This window comes from Microcaecilia unicolor, chromosome 10 (genome assembly GCF_901765095.1).
Source record: "Microcaecilia unicolor chromosome 10, aMicUni1.1, whole genome shotgun sequence".
NCBI classification, from domain to species: Eukaryota; Metazoa; Chordata; class Amphibia; order Gymnophiona; family Siphonopidae; genus Microcaecilia; species Microcaecilia unicolor.
In genome coordinates this window covers 151,635,027-151,662,009 of record NC_044040.1, presented here as the reverse complement: position 1 = coordinate 151,662,009, position 26,983 = coordinate 151,635,027, and the positions used below count along the sequence as shown (strand labels likewise).

Genomic DNA, 26,983 nt, shown 5'->3' with positions numbered 1-26,983 from the left:
TGATCTGCTCTACAAACAAATGCTGTATGCCATCGAAAAGGGTTAGAGGTTTTCAGGTGGATTGTAGCAACTGGCTGCAGATGTAACAATGTACCAAAAAGAAACAGTGCACCCACATTTATTTAACTAGTTATTTGTATCAAGTACAACTCTTGTATCAAAAGGAATAATATGATACTACGTTAGAGCACATGTATTTTTTTTTTTGGGGGGGGGAGCCCAGGAAGGTGAGGTAATTGGCAATCATACACTGTCCAAGGTGGCATTAGAGGTTTTTTATAGGTAAGGTTTAACAGAAATATTAGCCATAGCAGGCAATACCTCTGGGGACAGAGCTACACCCGCTTCCTGTCTGATAGTCTTCTCCTCTGTTCACTTTTGCCACTACCCCTTCATCCAAAAGGACAACTGCCCCTGCAAATTTAATATACCAGGTCAATCTGCCCCTGACAGCCCACATTGTGATTCCTTCCAAAAGACTGTCTTGTCTGCTGCACACTGAAGTCAGCATCAACACACATTGCACTGAGGACACAGAGCGCCTGCCAAAACTCAAAAATATCTCACTGATCCTGTGAGAAGGGAGTCCCAACTCTCTTCACCACAACAGACTCATTTAAAGGCAAGGTTGATTGGTGTCACAGAATTGTACTCAGCTGAGTTGCAGGTGGCTTGTGAAGCGGGGGGGGGGGGGGGGGCCACAAGGGCTCTCTCCTTATTTTCTATATGCCAATCACAGTCCACAGGCAAAAGGTAAGATTCTTATGCAGAGTCTTCAAGAATGATGCCTCCTGCGTCAGGGGTCTTGAAATGGTCACAAATTCCAAATATTGCAGTAGATGCAAAAAGCAATGAAGATTGCTAAATTTCAAAAACACTGAAGGACGCCAAAATTCACATAACTGGTAACTTGAAATGCCACCAAACTGCATTAAAAAACAGCCAGAAACTGACAGAGTAATGCCTGTTTTTTGATGCGGTTTAGTGGCATTTCAAGTTATCAGTTGTGTGGATTTTGGCGTCCTTCAGCATTTTTGAGATTTAGCAATCTGCATTGCTTTTTGGTTTTGTTTTGCTGTGTTTGTGAGTCTCGTATAGACTCTTGTTTCCATTGGCATTGCATCTTTTTCAAGACAGCTTTCCAAGTGACTACCATTGGCTACATCCTTTCATAATTTTTTCAGACAGACCCCTGAGGTAAGCATTTTTGCCAAAACATAGTTCTATTCCAGGTCTCTTGAAGAATTAAAGTTCTATTTTTTCAATAAATCGTTCTGCTGTTATCTTTACAGAAGAGCTTTGCTGGCTACACTACTCTTTCCCTATGTATTGGTGTTAGACCAGTCATAGACCAGGTGTAACTGTGGCTACCTAAATGTGGAAAGAGTGTGTGTAACTGACAGTGGGGACCAGGCTCAAAACTACTGCCAGTGTTAACACGAAGTTAATGCCAGGTTTGTGCACATGTTATACAGTGCCAAATGCTCAGAGGGCTTGAGCGCTGGTGTTAGCATGCACACCAAAGATGGCCACAAATTGTAATTAAATTGTATTTAAATGATGTAAATGAGGTCAGTAGTATTCCTTCCCGTGCTCAAATGGAAGTGCTGCAATGCCAGAAGCAAATGAAGGCTTTAACACTGAAAACATATTGCAGTGCTGGGGTAGAGTAGAAGGTTTTCAGGAGAAGATTTCTAGTCAATATGTCCTCTTTTGCAAGCAAAAGGAAGCACTGACAGTGAGAAACAAGCATGTGTGCTAGTCCGAGTAAAACCGAAAGTAGAAGCACACATTGACATCTGTTCTGCACTTAATATAAGCCTTTCAAAAATTTAAGTGCAAACAATTTTTGAAAGGCTTATATTTAAAGGTGCAGAATAACAGTGCTGATGTGTGCATACACTTTCGGTTTTGTCTATAAATGTGCACAAGAGCCATGCTTACCGCAAAAACTTTGTGTGCATGTGCCAGGAACATTCTGCCCCCTACTTTTGGTTTAATAGCATGAATTAAGCACACATATTATTTGCATGTTGATTCATTTGAGCATTCCTGAACTATTTTTAGGTAGTGTTGTTGCATTGTGGGCTTCTGCGTTGTGGACTTTAGTGCCCGACTTGGAGCATTGGCCCCCAGTAATCTGCATGTTATGTACTTAAGTGGCAGCACCACCCATGTCCTACCCATCTCACCTATGTGAATGACTCCCTTGTAGATACGTGCTATGCATAACTATGAATAGCACTTAGGTGTTTTGCTGCCAGCAGGGCTGGCTTAACCTATGGACCAGGTGCGGCTCTGTCCCAGGGCGCTGGAGATAAAGGGAGCCAAACGCCTGAGCCTATGATGTCACTGACTCTATCAGTTAAGCTGGCCCAGAGCTTACTTGGTGGTGTTGCGTGTGCAAGGAAAAAAGAAGAGTTGGCAACCTCTTTCTTCTTTCTGTCTCAGTCCACCTTCCCCTATCTACCTTTAAAGGCAGTTTCCCCCTCCCAAACACAAACAGTGTTTCATCTAACACTACTTGCATCAGCACTCTGGCATCTTCCTTCTGCAGTTCCCCAGCCCCTCCTTTGACATAACTTCCTGTTGAGTAAAACTTAAAAATTGTGTGTAGAAGTGCCAGCTGCTAGGGTTTAAAAAAAAAATTATTTTAAAGCACCTGGGGGGGAGGGTGAATTCTATAAATGGTGTCTAAAAAAAACTGGTGCTGAATAAAATGCCAAATGCTTAAGTCCCGGGGGGGGGGGGGGGGGGGTCATGCTTAAATTTAGGCACATCCATTTGCACCAATGAAAATGTGTACAAATATACCCACACTTAAATTTAGGTGCTTATTCTATAATTGCATGCGTAACAAAAACACGCCCATGATCAGCCCCAAAACTGCCTATGACCCTCCCATATCCACTCCCCCCTTTTCTGGGACATGCATAAAATTTAGGCACATTGCGCACATAAATTAATGTGTGTAATTGCTAATTAAATTTAATTAGTGTCAATACCTGCTTGTTAAAAGACAATTATTGGCACTAATTAGCTCATTATTCAATTAAATTGCATATGCAAATTGGGCACACACCTAGATTCACAAACAATTTTTGGCGACTTTTATAGAATTAGGGAGATGATGCCTGCACCAATACTGACCACATAAGTGCTTTTGTATATTTTTAAATTGATACAAGTTGGATACTGTATCTATGCAGTTCTGAAATATTACATAGAAATTACCCTGGTTTGGATTGTTTCTTTCCCTTGTATGAACAGCATAAACAGGCTCCACCGACAATGGCAAGAATGGATCCAGCCCATCCCAAGTACAAAGCATATCCAAGCTCATATCTGTGATTAAATATAGAGTAGTTATTAATTAGTGCCATCATCAAATGCAGAGCCCAAAAAACATTGAAAGCTCCCTCTTTAAACTTCTGTACAGTAATATTGTCTGAGTGAATAAATAAATTGGATGTACATTAACAATTGATCTAATAACTGTATGTTTTCAGTCATTTTGATAAATGCTTATTGTTTGGTGCCACCACAAGTATGAGAATGTGACTAATCATTCTGTTGAAAAACACCATGAGGTCAGTTTTCAAAGGGATCTAGTTGGCTATAAAGATAGCTGACATGAGCATAGCCTTTGGAAACTGACTAAGCTAACCAGCTACATTTAATTTTTGCTGGTTAAATTTCATGTGAGTCCAGGGATGGGATACGTTCAGGAGAGGGATGAAGAACATTAGATGAGTACCTCTGATTTTCAGAGCTAGCCACCTCACCCTCTTTAGTGAGTATACCGAATGAAGGAACCGTTTGATAATGCAGCACTGGTGTCCCTGAGGAAGATATTTTGAAACAGGGACATTTGGGAACAGACGACAAAAGAGCGAGGAAAAATAAGTTGAAGTTAAGTTTCGCTCCTGACTGATTCCTTTTGATTTTCTGGTGCTGGGACATTTTAGCAGAATTTCTGGAAAATTATTTATATATTTTTGATTGTACTTTAGCTTGCAGGGTTCCTTAGGGGAGGGTGTATTTGGATTTTCATTAAAGTTTTTCACACTCAGTTTTGAATGTATTACAATAATAAATTTTTTTTTAAAGGGTCAGATAGAGAGGAGTACTGATGATGTATAGAGCTTGGTAGTGAGCCGTTGTTACGGCTAGACTCACTAGAAATTTAGCTCGGCTGTGGTAGCAGCCTATACTGAATTCTCCTCTTGTTTCCCTTTTCTCTATCCAATTAGATTTATTAGCTTTTCTATGAGTGTGTGATTGTTTTTGGATCTCCCTATACATCCCTTTAATAGGGATTGACTCTTATTTACAATTATATTTTATAGTGTTTCTCCCACAGGATTCTATAGTTGGTAGTGATTAATTCCATCCTTCTTCATGGAGGCAGGGTGCATTGTTATGTATATTTAGAACCCCCAAAACTCTTGCCTTTTTTTGAAGTTTCAAGATTTTGCCTGATGTCAGTGCCAGTTCTTCAGCTGGTACTAACTTATAGTCCCCAAACCACAAGACCTTAGTCTTAGATTTATTTAACTTAAAAAAGTTGTCCTGGGACCAAGAGATATATTTTGTCTTAAATTTGATAATGAATTCTGTTCTGGACAGAGCAAAATATATCATCAGCATAACATAGTACATAAACTCCCAGTTTAGCTAGTACTTTCCCCAACAAATTTAAATATATATTAAATAGACTTGGGGAAAGAGGGGAACCCTGAGGAACCCCGCAACCAGAATCTGGCCCTCTGTGAAAAGAGTATACTATTTCCTAGCAGTGCACAGCCTTTCAGAAGATGTACCATTTACAACAAACACAGAAAAAAAAGTTTCTCCCCTGATATTCAGCCGGCATCAGGCTATACAGTGACTGCCCGACACTGGCAATTCTGGGCCGTATGTGGTGACCGGCATTGAATATCCAGTTTTATTGTTGACCGCTGCAATTTAACCAGTTAAATTGATATTTAGTGCTAACTGGTTAATTTCTTAATGGTTAAAGATAGGCCTGCTATTTATATGGCCTATTTTAACCACTAAATAGCCAGTTTGGCGCTGAATATCTGCACTTAACTGACTATGTTGTGTGATATAGCTGTTTAGCGGCTAGCTGCTAACTGCAAATATTCAGTGGAGATAACTGGTTATCTCCTTCTGAATATCTGTGGTTAGTCGTTAAAATGCTGTTATTTAACCAGCCAGGAGCGGCTCCTGGCTGGTTACATAGTTTTGAATATCAGCCAGTTTGTGTTTTTCTTTTCACTTCAAGCAAAAATAAAAGTCCCACTGTTTCAAACATTGTTTAAACTTTTTCTGTAAACCACTGTGTCCTTTTATTAATAATGGCAGTATATCAAGTCAACAATAAACGTAAAGATAAGTGCACATCCATCATCTGGATAGGACTGCACATTCCCCAACAATCCTAAGCTGCCAAGCCAACTGGATAAACAAATGCACTTTACTTACTTTATGCCACCATAGAAAGGGTCAAAAAACTGAGCAGTAATCATGGCAGCATACCATGAAATGGCCACCATGGAGCAAAGACCTGCAGAAAAGAGCGAAAGGTCACTTCAGTGTTAAGGTTGGTTCCCCTTTCTCGTATTAAAATCACTCGGCTGGAGAAAATGTTGCATGTTGGGGTTTCTCAATGCAATCATTATGAAGGAAATTTCCAAAATTTTGAATAACCCATCTTGTTGTAAGCTACAGGCCTACATCATTGTGAATTTTCAAAGGGAAATGCCCGGTTTGTTACTTTTGAAATTAAGATGCAACTATGTGCATGCAAATGGTGTGTTCCCTTTGGACTCACTGTTCCTATAGGTGGCCAAAGTGGATTAAAACTCAAATGTACCTTTGAAAATCAAATGTATTGCCACAAAATGCCTAGCTACCCGCCTGGGGTTACCCCACGGTCACTTAGAGGGTCTATCCCCAGCATAACTCAGGTTCGCCTGCATCTGCTGCTTGTTCTCTATACTAGCACTCACCTCCCACCGATTGCTCTTTACCTTCCACTACCTACAACAGAAACCCCCAGGGGGTGGATTGGGGTGTGGGAGGCTGTATTGGTTTAGTGAGTAGAGGGATCAGGGACAGGGGACATGCTTAATGTAGGGATGGAATATTGGAAGGTACATTGGTTGTTGTAGGAGATCAGGGGGTGGAAGACGTTTATTTTTAGGCATCAGCTCTATAAAAGGTAGTGAGCTGCTGTCAGGAATGCACAATGTTCCAGGCTGCAAAAATGAAAAAATGTGGTATTAATACGTAAGTACTGATATTAGAAAAGATGCTACTTAGACTTGCATATCCACAGCATTCACAGATTTCAAAGGGGCAGGTTCTGGGTGTGGTGCAGATGGACTTTTAACATGTAGTTCCTGTTTTATAAAGGGAATGCATGTATATTAAAAAATAAATCCACATCTGCATTTATTCCTCCTCCAAATCATGCTTGTTTGGATCTGGGATTTCAAGAAGTGAGTGAGGGGGCCTTAAAACCAGTGGCATAAACAGATGGCAAATTTTGGGTAGGCCTGAGCCCAAGATGGGTGGGTATGGAAATCACTCCCCCTCTGGTTTGCTCCTCTTTCAACCCCTCCCTGCCTACAAACCTCAAATATTAATTACTGGCTGACATTTGGAAGAGCGCTGGCTGCCCAAGAAGAGAAAATCTTCAGCTGACAAGGTTTGGAGATCCCCACCAGCCACAGCAAGAGTGTCACAATTTTGGGTAGGCCTGAATCCAAAGTGGGTGGGTCCTGGCCCACCTGTGGCTATGCCACTGCTTAAAACCACAACAAAAGGGCATATATTTGTGGTTTAGAACTTGGCTCCTTAATGAATTCCTCCTCTATGTGTAAAATTACAACTGGCACCTATATGTGCATTTCCCACACTTACACATATAAGTTGCAAAATTACCATTCAGCAAGCCTTTTGCAAAATACCCAGGAAATTATTAGCATCCTGACTTGGGCATCCTTTTCTGACCTAGGTGTCCCAAGCATAATGGGTCTCATAATTTACTTTGGCAACAGAGATAACATTGACATGCCAATAAAGTCATCAGAGTCTGAATCTGAATTGAGTGCTGTGCATTATATTTCTGAAATGGCATTCTGCACAGTGTCTTCAGTGGAACCCAGGGAAAATAAGAACAGTGCAAAATTTTAGTCTGAAGGAAACCAATGCATTCAGAACAGTGGCGTTCCTAGGGAGGCGGACACCTGGGGCGGCGCCCCGCCCCCCGGGTACAGTCCCCCCTGTTGCAGCGCGGACCCCCCCCAGCGAAAGACCCCCCCCACGAAAGAGACCCCCCCGTGTGCATGCCGCTGGGGGGGGTGCCGCAGCGCGCACCTGCTGTGAGTTTACTAACTTTGCTCGTTCGCTGCAGCTCCCTCTGCCCCGGAACAGGGAGTAACCTGTTCCAGGGCAGAGGGAGCTGCAGCGAACGAGAGAAGTTAGCAAACTCTCGCAGCAGGCATGCGCCGCGGCACCCCCCCAGCGGCATGCACACGGGGCGGACCTTGGTACGCCACTGATTCAGAATACTAATTCTACTATGCTTAAAATTTCTGTGTATTCCAGAGATGAAAAGAAGCCAGTGCAAAAGAGCTTACTTTTGCAATTTGAGGCTGAAACTCCCTACTGTAGACTGTGAAACTCAGGAACTAAATACTGCTAAACCCATCAATAAAAGTTTTCTGTACTAGGGAGCCAAATATTGGAAATATGGAGCTTCACAGAGAGGAGAAACAGAGAAACAGTCTCCTGGTTGATTATATTTTTGATGCCCAATGCACATCTTTTCAGTAAAATGCACAAAGGGATAGATTCAAGAAAGTGTGGCAAAAATTAGGTGTGGAAAAATATGGGCACTAAGTGCCAATTCAATAACAATTTCATGCGAAACTGCTATTACCGAAAAGATCAAAAATTGGCAGGCGCAGGCGTAAACTTAGGTGTGAGCACTTATGTCATGTCAAAGGCTGGTGTAAATGTTTGTGGCTAAAGTTGGCAGCTAATCTTATTCTATAACTTACGTGTGCAACTGCAAGACAAGCCCGTGATCTACCCATGTGTAGTTGTGCACTATAGTATTTAGGTGCCAACCCCCAAGTTCTATATATCGCGACTTAATTTCTGTGTGGAAATCAAAGGATATTCTATAACAAGACACGTAACTTAATTGGTTAACCAGCTCATCAGCGCCGTCAATTGGATGTTAACAAGCAATTAGCATTAATTGGCATTAATTATGATTTACATGCACAACTCTCTAAGAGTATTCTGTAAGGCGGTGCATGTAAATTCCAAGTTGCACAGTTGAAAAGGGGGCATGGTCATGGGCATAGAATGGGCATTTCTAAAATCTATGTGTATTATTATAGAATATACCCATTCTACACCTAATATAGGCGATGGGATTTATGCCAAGTAAAACATGGCCTCAATGGATGTGACCAAATTTGGTCACGTAGAAAGGCGCTTGGTGTATTCTATATATCACATGGAAATTTAAGCGTATTCTATAAAATACGCCTAGGCATATTTTTTTCCTGTGCAGATTTTTCAGGCACCATATATAGAATCTAGCCCTAAGTTTATAGAATAGTGCCTGAGTGTAGTTATGCATGTAACTACAAATTAGTACTAATTAGCATCAATTAATACAACTTAATAATTAAGATAGTCATGCAACCGGCAAGTTTGCACGCTAGTCAGCAATTTAGGCGTGCAACTTTATAAAATGAGAGTAGGGGAGTTAATTTAATTTTACTGTATTTGTTTCCTGACTCTATAAAAGTTGCCAAAAATTATGCAAAGTTGGGCATACACCCAATTTGCGTGCACAATTTAATTGACAAATAAACCAATTAGCGTCAATAATTGGCTTTTTAACAAGCAATTATTGGTACTAATTGAAATCAATTAACATGTACATGCATACATTTATGCATGGGATCTGCACCTACATTTTATGCACGGACTGGAAATAGGGGAATGGAAATGGGAGGGTCTTGGGCATTTCAGGACAGAGTGTTGGTGTGGATTTGATTTATATGTGCAATCTATGCACGACCCCTGCACTTAAGTGTTATTCTATAAACTGCGCTTAACTTAGGCGAGGCTTATAGAATAAGTACATAACATAAGTACATAAGTAATGGCACACTGGGAAAAGACCAAGGGTCCATCGAGCCCAGCAGCCTATCCACGACAGCGGCCAAACCAGGCCAAGGGCACCTGGCAAGCTTCCCAAAAGTACAAACATTCTATACATGTTATTCCTGGAATTGTGGATTTTTCCCAAGTCCATTTAGTAGCGGTTTATGGACTTCTTCTTTAGGAAACCGTCTAACCCCTTTTAAAACTCTGCCAATCCAACCGCCTTCACCACGTTCTCCGGCAACAAATTCCAGAGTTTAATTACGCGTTGGGTGAAGAAAAAGTTTCTCCGATTGTTTTTAAATTTACTACATTGTAGTTTCATCGCATGCCCCCTAGTCCTAGTGTTTTTGGAAAGCGTGAACAGACGCTTCACATCCACCTGTTCCACCCACTCATTATTTTATATACCTCTATCATGTATCCCCTCAGCTGTCTCTTCTCCACTTAAGTGTTTTTTTTTTTGCACCAATTTTTAGGTACGATTTATAGAATTCACTCCATGATGATACACTTCACCAAAAATATACATTCCTTACAAACACGATCTGACAGAAATCACCAACATAATTAAGATCGGCTTGAACATCATGGACTCATGGGCAAATGCATTTCAACTAAAACTCAATGCAGAAAAAAACACACTGCCTCATCCTCTCATCCCAATACAATGTGAACAACCCCATAAATATAAACACCCCAGACTACACCCTCCCCATCTCAGACACCCTGAAACTCCTCAGTGTTACAATCGACTGCAACCTAACACTAGAGAGCCAAATGAAATCCACAACTAAGAAAATGTTCCACTCAATGTGAAAACTCAAACGCGTGAAACCATTCTTCCCAAGGGAAACCTGATACAATCAATGGTACTAAACCACCTAGATTACTGCAATGGAATTTATGCGGGATGCAAAGAACATCTCATAAAGAAACTTCAGACTGCTCAAAACACGGCAACCAGGCTTATATTTGAAAAAATGTGATTCGAAAGTGCCAAGCCCCTCCGTGAAAAATTGCACTGGCTCCCAATCAAAGAACGTATTGCTTTCAAAATCTGCACCCTGGTTCATAAGATTATCTACGGTGAGGCCCCGAGATACATGACAGACCCATCGACCTACCAATCAGAAATACAACCAGATCAACATGAACATATCTAAACCTCCACTACCCAAGCTGCAAAGGGCTCAAATACAAATCAACTTATGCATCCAACTTTTCCTACATAAGCACACAACTTTGGAACGCACTACCAAAAGCCATGAAAACAACGTATAACCACCTAAACTTCTGGAAATCACTAAAAACTTACCTATTCAAAAAGGCATACTCTACCGACCCTACTTAAATACCTGAACACAGCAACATGACGAAACCAAAGAACATAATGGACATAACGTAACTCTTCCTCTATATGATTCCCTAATATGTCTGTTTGTTCCACATGAACCCTATTCTACCATAACATCACTGTGTAACTGTTTATACCGGAATTGGCGAACGCCTCTAAGGTACTATTGTAAGCCACATTGAGCCTGCAAATAGGTGGGAAAATGTGGGATACAAATGTAACAAATAAATAAATAAATAAATAAAAAGATTGAAGCATTGTACCAAATTAAACCTCTACTCATCAACACAAAAACATAAAATAATTATCCAAAGGCCTTAGGAAAAAACAAACCCAAAGTCTTCACCTTCTTAAGGGTAGAATACACTCTTACAAGGTACAGGTCCAATGGTAATCTCTGCATTATAGGACCTTGATTTACCTGTAGTTCTTTAAATCTTGTTTGAATTATGTGATTAGACAGTTACTTAATTGTTTACCTGCCACAATGAAGTTTAATCCACCTGCCAGTGCTATCTTTCTTTTTCTCCTTTCGTCATTACTTCCTGTTTTGATGCACTTTAATCCAAAGAAGGATATGGCAGCTGCCAGAAGGCCCAAAATGATAGCAATGATCATCAGAGCCCGGCAGGCCTGGAGGTGAGCTGTATTTGAAGATAAAAGATTACAGGTCAATATTAAGTTCTGGATAGAGTTTTACTGGAAAAGCTTTTGGTCTTGCAATGCTAACAAGTTATAGATGTGCTATATTGAATGTTTATTAATTCTGAGTTATATTCTCGCTGACTACCACAAGAATAAATCCTGTCCACAGGATTCTGTATAGGTTGCCAACAGCGCATGTAAACTGATTAGCTAATCAGGTGATAACAATGAATAATTGGTATTAACAAACACTGAATTGACAGTAATTAGGAGTTACATGCAGATCTGCACTATGCCCTGTTCTATAAATTGAACCTAAATTTAATAGTGCACAACTCCAAAGCAGGTGTAGCCATGGGAAGGGCATGAGCAGGTTAGGAAATTAGGTGCAATGTTATAGAATGCCTGCATTTGCATCCTAACTGCCATCAGTTGGGCGCAAACATTTACACAAACTTGGGCAGGCAAAAATTCTCACATCCAGGGCCGCCGAGAGGGGCAAGATTCCCCAGGTCCAGCCTCCAAGAGGGGGGGGGGGGGGGGTCCGGTGCTGGGATATGTCTCTCTCCTGCTCCTGTGTCAGGACCCTGGTGACTGCGTTAACATGATAACCTGGGATCCGACACACAGGAGCAGACCGATGGAGGTGCAGGTACAGGAAGGTAAAGGGGCGGGGCGGCTTCCTGAGTGTTTGTGGGGGGCAGAGACAGCAGTTGCCCAAGTGGGGGGGGGGGGGGGCAGGGTGGGGAGCAGGAGGCAGTGGTGGCCCACGTGGGGGACAGCGGTGACCCTGCCCTGGCCCAGCTTTGTCTCTTGGTGGCCCTGCTCACGTGAACCCAAAGTTAGGCACAAAATGTATGCTAAGCTAGTATTCTGTAAAGGTTATTCTGCGCAGAGCACTCTTTGCAGAAATCATTTCAGTGCTTATCTTTGGGTGCCATTGACAGAATCCAGCCCCATATGCAGTGCAATATCTATTTAGCATTTGGTTAAAAGATATTAATTTAACACCTAATGTAACTCTTTTGGTTTGACTTGTGGAAAGTGTCTATTTTGTAAAGACACTTAAGCAGCTATATGTCTTTACACAACACTAGCACAAATTTTGCAGAAGTCATGCCTACATTGAAGTCTGAGACATTACATTTGCTACGAAGCAGATGTAAATGTTAGCATGTAAAGTGTGTGTAAATCACATCTCTGCTCATGGTCTGTCCAAAGTCTTCCACCTACTGTAATGTTGCTTACAAGTATGTACTTAATTGCACCATGCGTAAATTTCAAGCATGAGCTAATTTTATAAAAGCTCTTTGTCACACATAAAATAGTGTTTTATGTGCAAAAATGGTTTATAAAATCACCTCTTAAAGGTAATTTTTTAATATCATTGTCCTCTCTAAAAGTAGTTGACACAATTATATTTGACTGTCATAGATGTGCTGTTTCCATAATGGCACTTACAGTATGTGCGTCCTTCAAGGTAATCTAATATATTGTAAAGAGGAGGTGGAACGGTCTAGGGGACAAGAAGAGAAAAGGAGAGAAAGAGACTACAAATCCCAACATGCACTAAAGGAACCCAGTGGTAGGAGAGGGTACGTGCATTCCCGAGAGTCACCAGAGGAGGGCTGCAGGGAAAGGAGTAAGGCCGAGTCTCCAACCTGGTGGAGGAGGTGGTGGGACAAGTGGGCGGAGAAAGAAAAGATACAAAAGATCCTTAATGAAGAAAAGGGGAGGCAGCTGAGGGAAGGGCGGGGTGAAGAGAATATGGACTGGGCTCCTGAAAAGGGGGAGGAGGAGGCGGACCCAGGGCCTATGGAACTGACTGAACCGGAGAACACCCAGGAAGAGCCGATGGACTTTTCAGCGCTGGCTCAGCGAAAGCCCGGGAGATAACGGATGCCAAAGTGGGTCCAAGCGGGAGGAGGTCAGGTGAGAGTGTGACTGACCAAGAGGGTGGAGGCCCTTGGCTTTGTTCCCGCGCAGAGCCAGAGCGAGAGAGAGAGAGAGGTACGGCGTGAAGGACTTGTTACGTGTTTGAAAAGCTAAAGAAGGACTGGGCTGCGGCTCATGGTTTTTTGTTTCACAAGAGCCACTTACCTGTGAAGAGAGAACAGGCCAGAAGTTTAATGTGGGGGGGGGGGGGGGGGGGGGGGGGGTGTTTTTTTTTCTACAACTCTCCAGGAGAGGGAGAGGGGAAGCAGCCGAGAAACACGGGACTGTATTATTGATTTGTTTTTGTGGCAAATTTTCCTCTTCTAAGAGCTAGAGGGGAAGTAGCTGCTGAAGCCTGGGCTGTGTATCGCCCGGCTTGAAGAGAGTAAAAGTGTTGAGGGCTGGGACTTGAATAAAAAGCCAGACCAAACGAAAGACTCTCTTCCTATCCCCTGAACAGTTTTCTTTGTGTTTTTTTTTTTTTAATTGAACTGTACCTGAATTTGTTTGTGATTTTTGGAGCTGCGATGGATGAGTTAAGGAGGAGCGAGCTTACAATATATGCAATAATATTCACACTTAAGATGTCAAAACTTAACATTCTCAATACTGGTCACTGGTTGAAACTTTAACTAATCAACAGCTGCTTCCTCAGTATAGAATGACTGTGCAGCAAAGGCCAGAGAAGAATGAATGGGCCAAAACCTATTCATTTTTTTTTCCAAAACTTTCCTTTCTGCAGGGGGAGCAGACAGGCAGTAAACAAATTTGAATTAGCATCTCCAGTCAAGAAAAAGACAACATTAAAATGAAAACATTTCCATCTTAAGTATTATTTGCAGGCAGCTATTGAGTCATCTCATGCGATCATTTTACAGCATTCTTAGCTTTTACTGACATCTAGTGCAAAGTCTGGAATTTGCAAGCAATTCTACAGTATCTTCATAGTCCTTTAAGTTTACAATTCTGATTACTTTTACAAAATATACAATCATAAGAACATAACATAAGAACATAAGAATAGCCATACATGGTTAGACCAATGGTCCATCTAGCCCAGCATCCTGTTTCCAGATGTGGTCAATTCAGGTCACAAGTATCAGGCAGAATCCCAAATAGTAGCAAGATTTATGCTACTGATTGTAGGGATGAGCAGTGGCTTTCCACATGTCTAGCTCAATAGCAGACTATGGACTTTTCCTCTAGGAACTTGTCCAAATCTTTTTTAAATCCAGATACACTAACCGCTGATACCACATCCTCTGGCAACGAGTTCCAGAGCTTAACTATTTGTTGAGTGAAAAAATATTTTCTCCTGTTCATTTTAAATGTAGTACTTCCTTGAGTGTCCTTCAGTCTTGGTATATTTTGAAAGAATAAAAAATTGATTTACGTTTACTCGCAGGTGTAAATGTCCTACCAAATTTTGTCATGTATTATATAATCTGTGTGCATTCTTGCACCCTCCACCCTAACTCCACTGCTGTGCATGCCTACCGGCAAATTACTACTACTACTTATCATTTCTAAAGCACTACTAGACGTACGCAGCGCTGTACACTTGAACATGAAGAGACAGTCCCTGCTCGACAGAGCTTACAATCTAATTAGGACAGACAAACAGGACAAACAAGAGATAAGTGAATATTAAAGTGAGGATGATAAAATAAGGGTTCTGAACAAGTGAATAAGGGTTAGGAGTTAAAAGCAGCATTAAAAAGGTAGGCTTTTAGCTTAGATTTGAAGATGGCCAGAGATGGAGCTTAACGTACTGGCTCAGGAAGTCTATTCCAGGCATATGGTGCAGCAAGATAAAAGGAACAGAGTCTGAAGTTAGAAGTGGAGGAGAAGGGAGCAGATAAGAGAGATTTACCCAGTGAACGGAGTTCCCAAGGAGAAGTGTAGGGAGAGATGAGAGTGGAGAGGTACTGAGGAGCTGCAGAGTGAATGCATTTATAGGTAAATAAGAGGAGTTTGAACTGTATGCAGAAATGGATAGGAAGCCAGTAAAGTGACTTGAGGAGAGGGCTAATATGAGCATAACGACACTGGCGGAATATTAGTTGTGCCGCAGAATTTTGAACAGATTGAAGAGGAGAGAGATGGCTAAGTGGGAGACCTGTGAGAAGCAAGTTGCAATAGTCTAAGCAAGAAGTGATAAGAGTGTGGATGAGGGTTCTGGTAGTGTGCTCAGAAAGGAAAGGGCGAATTTTGCTGATATTATAGAGAAAGAAACGACAGGTTTTAGCAGTCTGCTGAATATGTGGAGAGAAGGAGAGGGAGGAGTCGAAGATGACCCCAAGGTTACGAGCTGATGAGACAGGAAGGATGAGAGTGTTATCCACAGAAATAGAGAATGGGGAAGGAGGAGAGGTTGGTTTAGGGGGAAAGATAAGAAGCTCAGTCTTGGTCATGTTTAGTTTCAGATGGCGCTGAGACATCCAGGCAGCAATGTCAGATAGGCAGGCTGATACTTTGGCCTGGATTTTGGGTGAGATTTCTGGTGTGGAGAGGTAGATCTGGGAGTCATCAGCGTAAAGATGATACTGAAAACCATGGGATGAGATCAGAGTACCAAGGGAAGAAGTATAGATTGAGGAAAGAAGAGGTCCCAGGACAGATCCTTGAGGTACACCAACTGACAGTGGGATAGAAGTAGAGGAGGATCCACTAGAGTATACACTAAAGGTACAATGGGAGAGATAAGAAGAAAACCAGGAAAGAACAGAGCCCTGAAATCCAAGTGAGTACAGCGTATCAAGGAGTAGGCTGTGATCAACAGTGTCACGAGCCGACGAGAGAAGGAAAAATTCTAGAGTTTGTCCTTAGTGGAGTGCATGATCTGGTGAGGGACGTTATGGTACTGGGGCCGCTTGATAACAGTGATCATAATATGATCAGTTTTGATATTGACCTTGAAGTAACTGTACACAGAAAGTCAAATACGTTAGCGTTTAACTTTAAAAAAGCAGACTATGATAAAATGAGAAGAACGGTAAAAAAAAAAACTTAGGGGGGCAACTGAGAGAGTAAAAACTGTACAACAGGCGTGGATGCTGTTCAAAAATACCATCCTGGAGGCCCAGGCCATACATATTCCGCAAATTAGAAAAGAAAGACGGAAGTCCAAAAGACAGCCGGCCTGGTTGAAAAGTGAGGTGAAGGAAGCTATTAGGGCTAAAAGAAACGCCTTCAGAAAATGGAAGAAGGAACCGTCTGAAAATAACAAGAAGCAGCATAAGGAGTGTCAAATCAAATGCAAGGTGCTTATAAAGAAGGCAAAGAGGGATTACGAAAAAAAGATAGCATTAGAGGCAAAAAGACATAGTAAAAATTTTTTTCGGTATATTAAAAGCAGGAAGCCGGCAAAAGAATCGGTTGGGCCGCTGGATGACCGAGAGGTAAAAGGGGCGATCAGGGAAGACAAAGACGTAACGGAGAGACTGAATGAATTCTTTGCTTCGGTCTTCACTGAGAAAGATTTGGGTGGGATACCGGTGTCGGAAATGATATTTCAAGCGGACGAGTCGGAGAAACTTACTGACTTCACGGTAAACCTGGAGGACGTAATGCGGCAGTTCAGCAAACTGAAGAGTAGCAAATCTCCTGGACCAGATGGTATTCATCCTAGAGTACTGATAGAACTGAAAAATGAGCTTGCGGAGCTACTGCTAGTGATATGCAACTTATCCTTAAAATCGAGCGTGGTACCGGAAGATTGGAGGGTGGCCAATGTAACGCCGATTTTTAAAAAAGGCTTCAGGGGAGATCCGGGAAATTATAGACCGGTGAGTCTGACGTCAGTGCCGGGGAAAATGGTAGAGGCTATTATTAAAAACAAAATTACAGAGCACATCCAAGGACATGGATTACCGAGACCAAGTCAGCACGGCTTTAATGTGGGGAAATCTTGCCTGACCAATTTACTTCAATTCTTTGAAGGAGTAAACAAACATGTGGACAAAGGGGAATCGGTTGATATTGTATATCTGGATTTTCAAAAGGCGTTTGACAAGGTACCTCATGAAAGGCTACAGAGGAAATTGGAGGGTCATGGGATAGGAGGAAATGTCCTATTGTGGATTAAAAACTGGTTGAAAGATAGGAAACAGAGAATGGGGTTAAATGGGCAGTATTCACAAAGGAGAAGGGTAGTTAGTGGGGTTCCTCAGGGGTCTGTGCTAGGACCGCTGCTTTTTAATATATTTATAAATGATTTAGAGATGGGAGTAACTAGCGAGGTAATTAAATTTGCTGATGACACAAAGTTATTCAAAGTTGTTAAATCGTGACAGGATTGTGAAAAATTACAAGAAGACCTTACGAGACTGGGAGACTGGGCGACTAAATGGCAGATGACGTTTAATGTGAGCAAGTGCAAGGTGATGCATGTGGGAAAAAAGAACTCGAATTATAGCTACGTCATGCAAGGTTCCATGTTAGGAGTTACGGACCAAGAAAGGGATCTGGGTGTCGTCGTCGATAATACACTAAAACCTTCTGCTCAGTGTGCTGCTGCGGCTAGGAAAGCGAATAGAATGTTGGGTATTATTAGGAAAGGTATGGAAAACAGGTGTGAGGATGTTATAATGCCGTTGTATCACTCCATGGTGCGACCACATCTTGAGTATTGTGTTCAATTCTGGTCGCTGCATCTCAGGAAAGATATAGTAGAATTGGAAAAGGTGCAGCGAAGGGCGACTAAAATGATAGCAGGGATGGGACGACTTCCCTATGAAGAAAGATCAAGGAGGCTAGGGCTATTCAGCTTGGAGAAGAGACGGCTGAGGGGAGACATAATAGAGGTATATAAAATAATGAGTGGAGTGGAACAGGTGGATGTGAAGCGTCTGTTCACTATTTCCAAAAATAATAGGACTAGGGGCATGCAATGAAACTACAGTGTAGTAAATTTAAAACAAATCGGAGAAAATTTTTCTTCACCCAACGTATAATTAAACTCTGGAATTCGTTGCTGGAGAGAGTGGTTAGCTTAGCAGAGTTTAAAAAGGGGTTGGACGGTTTCCTAAAGGACAAGTCCATAAACCGCTACCTCATGCTGTAGTCATATCTCTCCTCAAAAAACCTTCACTCGACCCTACCTGTCCCTCCAACTACTGCCCCATTTCCCTCCTACCCTTCCTCTTCAAAATACTTGAACGTGCCGTTCACAGCCGTTGCCTTGATTTTCTCGCCTCTCATGCCATCCTCGATCCGCTTCAATCTGGCTTTCGCCCATTACACTCGACAGAAACGGCATTATCCAAAGTCTGCAATGACTTGCTCTTCGCCAAATCCAAAGGTCATTACTCCATCGTCATTCTCCTCGACCTATCCGCCGCTTTTGACATTGTGAATCACAACTTACTTCTCGACACACTGTCCTCTTTTGGGTTCTAGGGCTCTGTCCTCTCCTGGTTCTCCTCTTATCTCTCCCATCGTACCTTCAGAGTACACTCTCATGGTTCGTCCTCCACCCCTATCCCGCTCTCTGTTGGTGTCCCTCAGGGTTCTGTCTTTGGACCACTTCTTTTCTCAATCTACACCTCTTCCCTGGGCTCCCTGATCTCGTCTCATGGCTTCCACTATCATCTTTATGCTGACAACACCCAGCTTTATCTCTCCACACCAGACATCACTGTGGAAACCCAGGCCAAAGTATCGGCCTGCTTATCCGACATTGCTGCCTGGATGTCCAACTGCCACCTGAAACTGAACATGGCCAAGACCGAACTTCTTGTCTTCCCACCCAAACCCACTTCTCCTCTACCTCCACTCTCTATCTCGGTTGATAACACCCTCATCGTCCCCGTCTCATCTGCCCGCAACCTCGGTGTCATCTTCGACTCCTCCTTCTCTGCGCATATCCAGCAGATAGCCAAGATCTGTCGCTTCTTCCTCTATAACATTAGCAAAATTCGCCCTTTCCTCTCTGAGCACACCACCCGAACTCTCATCCACTCTTTCATTACCTCTCGCCTTGACTACTGCAACCTACTCCTTACTGGTCTCCCACTTAGCCACCTATCCCCCCTTCAGTCCATTCAGAACTCTGCTGCACGTCTTATCTTCCGCCTGAACCGATACACTCATATCACCCCTCTCCTCAAGTCACTTCATTGGCTTCCGATCAGGTACCGCATTCAGTTCAAGCTTCTGCTACTAACCTACAAATGCACTCGATCTGCAGCCCCTCCTTACCTCTCAACCCTCATCTCCCCTTACGTTCCTACCCGTAACCTCCGCTCTCAAGACAAATCCCTCCTTTCAGTACCCTTCTCCACCACCGCCAACTCCAGGCTCCGCCCTTTCTGCCTCGCCTCACCCCATGCATGGAACAAACTCCCCAAGCCCATACGCCAGGCCCCCTCCCTGCCCATCTTTAAATCACTGCTTAAAGCCCACCTCTTCAATGTCGCCTTCGGCACCTAACCACTACACCTCTACTTGGGAAATCCAGACTGCCCCAACTTGACATTTCATTCTTTAGATTGTAAGCTCCTTTGAGCAGGGACCGTCCTTCTTTGTTAATTTGTACAGCACTGCGTAACCCTAGTAGCGCTTTAGAAATGTTAAGTAGTAGTAGTAGTAGTAGTAAGTAGTAAATGGATTTGGGAAAAATCCACAATTTCGGGAATAACATGTATAGAATGTTTGTACGTTTGGGAAGCTTGCCAGGTGCCCTTGGCCTGGATTGGCCGCTGTCGTGGACAGGATGCTGGGCTCGATGGACCCTTGGTCTTTTCCCATTATGGCATTACTTATGTACTTATGTAAAATCAGCAGATAGATCAAGAAGGATGAGGATAGAATAGAGACCTTTGGATCTGGCCAGGAAGAGATCACTGGAGACTTTAGCAAGTGCTGTTTCAGTTGAATGAAGGGGGCGAAAGCCAGATTGAAGTGGATCAAGAATAGCTTGAGATGAACGAAAGTTAAAGCAACGGCGGTGAACAGCACGTTCAAGTATCTTGGATAGGAAAGGGAGGAGGGAGATGGGGCGATAGTTGGAAGGACAGGTAGGGTCCAATGAAGGTTTTTTAAGGAGTGGTGTGACTATGGCATGTTTGAAGGAATCAGGAACAGTTGCAGTGGACAGTGAAAGATTGAGGATATGACAGATAAAAGGGATGACAGTAGGAGAGATAGTGTTAAGTAGATGGGTGGGAATAGGATCAGAGGAACAGGTAGTTAGTTTCGAGGAGGAAATAAGATGTGTAGTTTCCTCTTCAGTGATTTCAGAAAAGGAAGAAAAGGAGGCAGAGGTTGGAGGGTTGAGAGAATGGACTAAGGGAAGGAATTAAGTGCCATGACGTGAAGGCGTGTACTTTTCAACTAGTTGATATTCTGTATGTTTCCATATCTGTGAATAAGTGGTGAAAATGGTAATATCAAGTGTCTTTAATACATTGTGGAGGCTGAAGCGATTGAGACCTTTCTTTCCAAATTCAACCTTCTGTTCTTTGGTCCAAGCTCTAGTACTCTCTATGTTTTACTATTGTAATACTGTTTACGTAGGTTTAAAGTACTCTTTAGTCAAGAAACTTCAATCAGTGCCGAACACCACTGCCCATCTTGTTTGTAGAGTTCCTCATTATACCAAGGCAACTCCTGTCCTGGCTAAATTACATTGGCTTTCAATAAATTCTCAGATTACCTTTAAACTTTGTGTACTTGTTTATCAAATTTTGTATGGTTTATTACCTTGCTACATTCAAAACCTGATAGAACTGCCTTTACCAAAAGCTTTTTTTTTTTAACCTCTAGGGACTATCTCATCCTTTATTACCCAAGTTATAAGACGCTTCATTATAATAAGTCAAACATATAAAGGGCGAGTGACCGTACTCACTTGCAAATGCGCAGTAGAGAATTCCCTCTCTGCCCCTCCCCAGCTTCAATATGTGATGATGGGGGCGGGACAGAGAGGGAAGTCTCTACTGGCATGCTGCAGACGTTGGAACCGCTCCCCCTCCCACCCTCCCCCGGAGTCGCCGCCGCCCCTCCATCTGGCCCGAGCACTGTGAACTTACATCACCACGCAGCAGCAGGCACATCAGCAAAGCTGCCATCGGGCTTCCTTCTCTGCCTTTGTCCCGCCCTCGCCGACGTTACATCACACGAGGGCGGGACACAGGCAGAGAAGGAAGCCCGCCCCGACGGCAGCTTTGCTGATGTGCCTGCTGCTGCGTGCTGATGTAAGTTTAGAGTGCTGCTCGGGCCGGGTGGAGGGGCGGCGGCAGCGACTCCGGGGGGGGGCTCGGAACCCCCCCCATTCTAAAGTAGCCTGTTTTCACGGGCTCAACGGCTAGTCTATTCATAATGCAGGCTTTGCCTATCAACTACTACTACTACTACTACTTAACATTTCTAGATCGCTACTAGGGTTACGCTGTACAGTTTAACAAAGAAGGACAGTCCCTGCTCAAAGGAGCTTACAATCTAAAGGACGAAATGTCAAGTTGAGGCAGTCTAGATTTCCTGAATAGAGGTAAAGTGGTTAGGTGCCGAAGGCGACATTGAAGAGGTGGGCTTTGAGTAAAGAGTTGAAGATGGGCAGGGAGGGAGCCTGGCATATGGGCTCATGGAGTTTATTCCAAGCATGGGGTGAGGCGAGGCAGAAAGGGCAGAGCCTGGAGTTGGCGGTGGCGGAGAAGGGTACTGAAAGGAGGGATTTGTCTTGAGAGCGGAGGTTACGAATAGGAACGTAAGGAAGATATGGAATTCTCTGCCTAATCCATTAAGATACGTTACCAATTACCTCTTATTTCGTAAGATGTTGAAAGTATTTTTAATTTAGTAAATCCCTTACTCACACTAGCAATTGTTCACTCTCAGGCATGCTTGGAACCCTGCTCTTGTTATTCAATAGTAGTGAAGTTTGTTTATTGTTTTATCACTACATAGCTAATACTAATTGTATTGTACTTTTTGCAAATATTTATTGTTAGCCATATTGAACCTGGACTTGTTTGGGATATAATTGCCATAAATAAAATAAAATAAAATAAATAAATAAATAAAATACCCCAAAGGTGGCAGGTATTTTACTGCTTAAAGCACTTGCCCACTTATAGAATTACTCCTTCAGATGCAGTTTACAGTTTATTAACATTTGCTATACCGGCTATCTTTACTGAAGATAAACACCTACCTCCCTCGATTTTCAGCCAGCAGTGGGCAGCATGCTTAAAGCCCATTATTGGCGCTGAACCTGGATATTCGATGCTGGGCTGTTTCAGATGTCCAGCATTGAATATCCGGTTTCATTTTTGGCTGCCAGCTGATATTCAGTACTAACCAGCCATCGGCTAGCACATAAAGATAGGACAGCTATTTATATAGTCCTATTTATGCACTAGCTTTGCCCGATTAGTGCTGAATATTGGGTCCTAAGTGTGACCCACCCCTGGAACACCCCTGAGATAACTGGCTTCCGGTTATGCGCTAACTGTAAGTATTCAGCAGAGATAATCAGTTATCTCCCACTGAATATTCACAGATAGCTATTTTTGTGCAATATAACCGGTCAGTGGTCGTTGCTGACTGGTTAAATCGCTTTGAATATCAGGGCCCTAGTATACACATGGAAGTATCACCCCCCACACACATTTACCAAAGACAACCTCAAAAAAGTAAGTCTTAAACTGACCTTTAAAACTGTTTACAATCCCTCTGAATGCAAACATTCAGGAAGACTATTCCACAATGCAGGCATTAGAGAGAAAAATACACACTTGTGAGTGGACTCCCAATGCACCCTAGATAGTGCTGGGTCCTCTAACCTAAAACCTGCCACCGACCTCAACAGCCTACATGGCTTATAAGGGGTGACTAACGTCAGCAAGGTAAGGTGAGAGCTTTTCATATTAAGTGCTATGTGTTATACTAGGAGCTTCAATCTAACCTGATAATATATAGGCAACCAATAATAGCGTTGGTATAATGATGTCACCGAATCCCTCCTCTCCACCTTTCCCAACAAGCACTTTAGAATGCAAGCTCTTCAGGCTAGAAATTAATTGTCCTTGTATATAGCTTATTGTAAGGCACCCTAAGTGCTATGTAACTGCCACATTGAGGAGCTCTTTTATTAAAGATCTGTAAGCCCTAGTACACATTTTGGGCTAGATTCTCTATATCATGCCTAAATAATTGGTGCCAAAAATACACCTATGCGTATTCTATAAAGTGTGCCTAAATTTAGGTGCAATTTATAGAATATGTCTAAATTGAAGCACGGTTTATAGAATATGACAAGCGCCCATTCGCATGACTAAATTTAGTCACGGGCATTTACACCTTGGTATAAATGCTGATGCCTAAATTAAGCATGGACTGGGTGTAGTCTATAACAACACGCATGGATTTTAGAAATCCCCATGATCCACCCATTCCATGCCTATAGCCATTTCAATTATGCAACTTAGAATTTAAGTGCATCACAGTTATAGAATACCCTTAGACAGTTGTGCATGTAAATTCTAATTAATGTCAATAGTTGCTTGTTAATTGGCAATTATTGGCACTGATTGGCTTGTTAACTAACGAAGTTGCGTGTGCAAATCAGAATATGCTATATAGAACCCGGGGATTAAGGCATGAAAAAGACTTACCAGGAAACATATTAACCCCTCTGTTTACTAAGTCACTCTAATGGCTGCCGTGTGCTAATGCCAACACAGCCCATTCACTGTAAATGGGCTGTGTTGGCATTACCGCGCTGCAGCCGCTAGCGTGGCTTAGTAAATAGCGGGATAAAGCATTTGTGGCATTTTTCCAATTTGCATGCACAAATTGTGCATTATTTTTAAAAATATATTTTTAGAAGGGGGCATGTTATGGCTGGGGAATGGGCATGGAAGTGTTATCCAGCTAACATGTTCATATTAGCACACGTTGATTGGATAACGCAGACTTAACATGGGAGCACTTAGCACTTCCTAAATAGGAGGCAGCTAAGTGCCTCCACACTAATCTTTTTGCATGTCCTGCATGCTAATGGAAAATTTAGTGCATGTCCTGCCTAAATCATATATTTAAAAAAGCCCTAAACACTGATGCATTAAATCTGGGCTTAGTGCACAGGAAACGCCTGCGTTACAATGCATTATCAAGTGTTAGTAAAAGGGCCCCTGAATAAATATATGGTTTATCAGTGCATATCTCTTGAAAAAAGATACTGGCCTTTTCTGGCTTTTCTGTGGTGAGATGTACTACATATGCTTCCCAAATTAGACACCAGAATGGGTAGGGCTCCTATAAATACATCAAGTATACGTATATTTTCCTTCCAAAATAAAAAATTACTTGCATCCTTTCAGGCCCATCCAGATCATACCTTTTTTTTTAATGCTGTGAATGCCATGGGCATACTCATGTAAGTAGTGGCTAAGATGCCTTGCATCATTTATACATATAAACCTATTATTTACATGCACAAATGCTGCACAGGCCTTCTAAAATGACCTCCTGAGATCATAATGTCTCCAAGGACAGGGAAGTACCTGCTATACCTGAATGTATGTTGCCTTGAACCACTAAAAAGGTGTCAGACACATACAGACTCTAATTTTCTACCTCTATAGGAGATAAAACATTAATGCAATAATTACATTAAAGCATATATGTAAATAAACTACAGAAGGAAGAACACTGTTTAGGCAATAATGGTCAGAAAAAGAGTATTTTTTTTCTATGATACAGCTATGAAAGGGTTGTTGGCTTGTGGCAAAGACGAAGGCCATTCTTCTGAGTCAACTTATATTCCATTGATGCGTTCTACTTACAGTTTGTATAAAACACATTGCTGACATAAAACATAGTTATTGTTAAATACAATTAAGACTTATTTCAACTACTTGGAAAGAATCAATAGCTGCATCAATCATGCCAGGATTTGAGCTTGTGAAATGCAGGGTGACATAGATGTGACATAGAAAACAGAGCTCTTTCTTTCCAGCTTTTACCATGAAAAAATGTAAATATACTGTTTAAGAGAGGCAGTTTTTAATTCTGTGTTTGTAAGGAATGAAGAGTAAGGTTTAATGCTGAAAGGTACCATTCTTTACTGTGCAATTATATGCTTCATGGTTGAAAATTATTTGTCAAAGCAAAAACCTTTCAAGCTTAAATCAAATGATTCAGACTGAAGAGCTACCATGGTAAAGTAACCAAGGTTAATGGTTGTATCTGTTTCATTTTTCTTTTACTTCTTTTTAGTAGCGTGTACAGTTCTTAGGATTGCTGTTAACAAAATACATATTCAAATGACAGAAACCTTCTGTTTATCATGCCCTAAAAAGTGATGTAGAAGAGACAGCAGATTTATTAAACCTTAGATCCATTGTGAAAACTGGTGCAAATAGGTCAGTAAAAATACCTCAGTTTCTTTCACAAGAACATCACCAGTGGAAAACTGGATCAAAATGACAAATATATTCACCCCCCAGTGTTTTCAGACTGTGGGCTTGGCTCATGAAACCTTTTCTCTCCTTCTCTATGGGGCTCATTATCAAAGCACTTAGCAGTTACAAAGTTCCATATGTTACTATGGGGTTCATTTTTGAAAAAGAAAAATGTTTAAAAAGTGGCATAAAGCAGTATTTGGACATTTTGTTTGCCAAAACGCTAAAATCACTGTTTTATCTATGCAGTTCGTCTGCTGTGCATCCAAATCACAAGGGGGCATGTCAGGGGCGTGTTGGGGGGGGGGGGGGGGGGGGGGGGGATTAGGGCATGCCTAACTCTTGGTCATTTTTCTACCATAATGGAATAAAACTGAAATTCCAGGGCTACAATTTAATCATTTTGGTCTAGACCCTTTTTTATCATGACTAAGTCAGAAAAAGGTGCCCTAAATGACCAGATGACCTCTGGAATAATAAGGTAATACCCCCTTACTCCCCCAGTGGTCACTGACCCCTTCCCACCCCCCACCCCCAAATGTGAAAGAAACAGTACATACCAGCCGCTATGAAAGCCTCAGATGTTATAGACAGTCCTGTCAGAGCAGAAAGCAGGTCCCTGGTGTAGCCTAGTGTTCGGTGCAGTGTACTGTAGAGAAGGGAACCCAGGCCCATATCCTACTCTGTTACACTTGTGGTGGAAAGTGTGAGTTGTCCAAAATTCACCAAAAACTTACTGTACCCACATAGAGGTGATACCTGCAGCCATAAGGGCTATTGTAGTGGTGTTCAGTTGGGTATAGTAGATTATTGGTGGGTTTTGGAGGGCTCATCGTACAATATAAGGGGGTAACAGTCAGATGTGTACCTGGGAGCCTTTAGGTGAAGTCCACTGCAGTGCCCTCCAGGGTGCCCCACTGCTCTGCTGGGATGTCTTTGTGGCTAGTCTACTAAGAATGTTGGTCCCCCCATACATTCCAATGGCTTGATCTTGTATGTTTTTCATTTGGACTTTTTTTTTTTTAATGGACGTCGTTGCCCTTTACCACAAATATCCTCAGGACAAGGCTATACAGGTATAGACCAATTTGAGAAAATGCACATGCCAGAATCTAAAATTGTGGCGTTAAAACAACTTTTGACGTTTGTCATATGTCATAATTATTTTGAATTTGGGGAACAATTTTACATGCAGCTCCAAGGGGTGGCTATGGGGGTGACTGTAGCGCCCTCATTAGCATGCCTCTATATGACCCAGTTCGAGAGGAAGCATGTGTATACTTCTCATTGGCATAGGTATATGGTCTTGTGGAAGAGATACATTGACGATGTGGTGTTATTTTGGCAGGGCCCCATAGCTGAGTTGCGGGCCTTCTTGGGGTATTTAAATAGCATGGACTCTAATATCAAGTTCACTGCTAGAATAGTTTAACATGAA

General features: G+C 42.2%; 1 protein-coding gene across 1 annotated transcript in view; it reads right to left on the bottom strand.

The window, feature by feature from the left end:
• The window catches only part of LOC115479066 (claudin-15-like), a 67,454-nt gene that overhangs the window by 22,070 nt on the left and 18,401 nt on the right, over positions 1–26,983 (bottom strand). The window contains exons 2-4 of the mRNA XM_030216794.1: positions 11,038–11,202; positions 5,491–5,572; positions 3,235–3,345 (exon numbers count right to left, since the gene is read on the bottom strand). Coding sequence (XP_030072654.1) covers positions 3,235–3,345; positions 5,491–5,572; positions 11,038–11,202 — 358 coding nt within the window. The remainder of the gene's footprint in view (positions 1–3,234; positions 3,346–5,490; positions 5,573–11,037; positions 11,203–26,983) is intronic.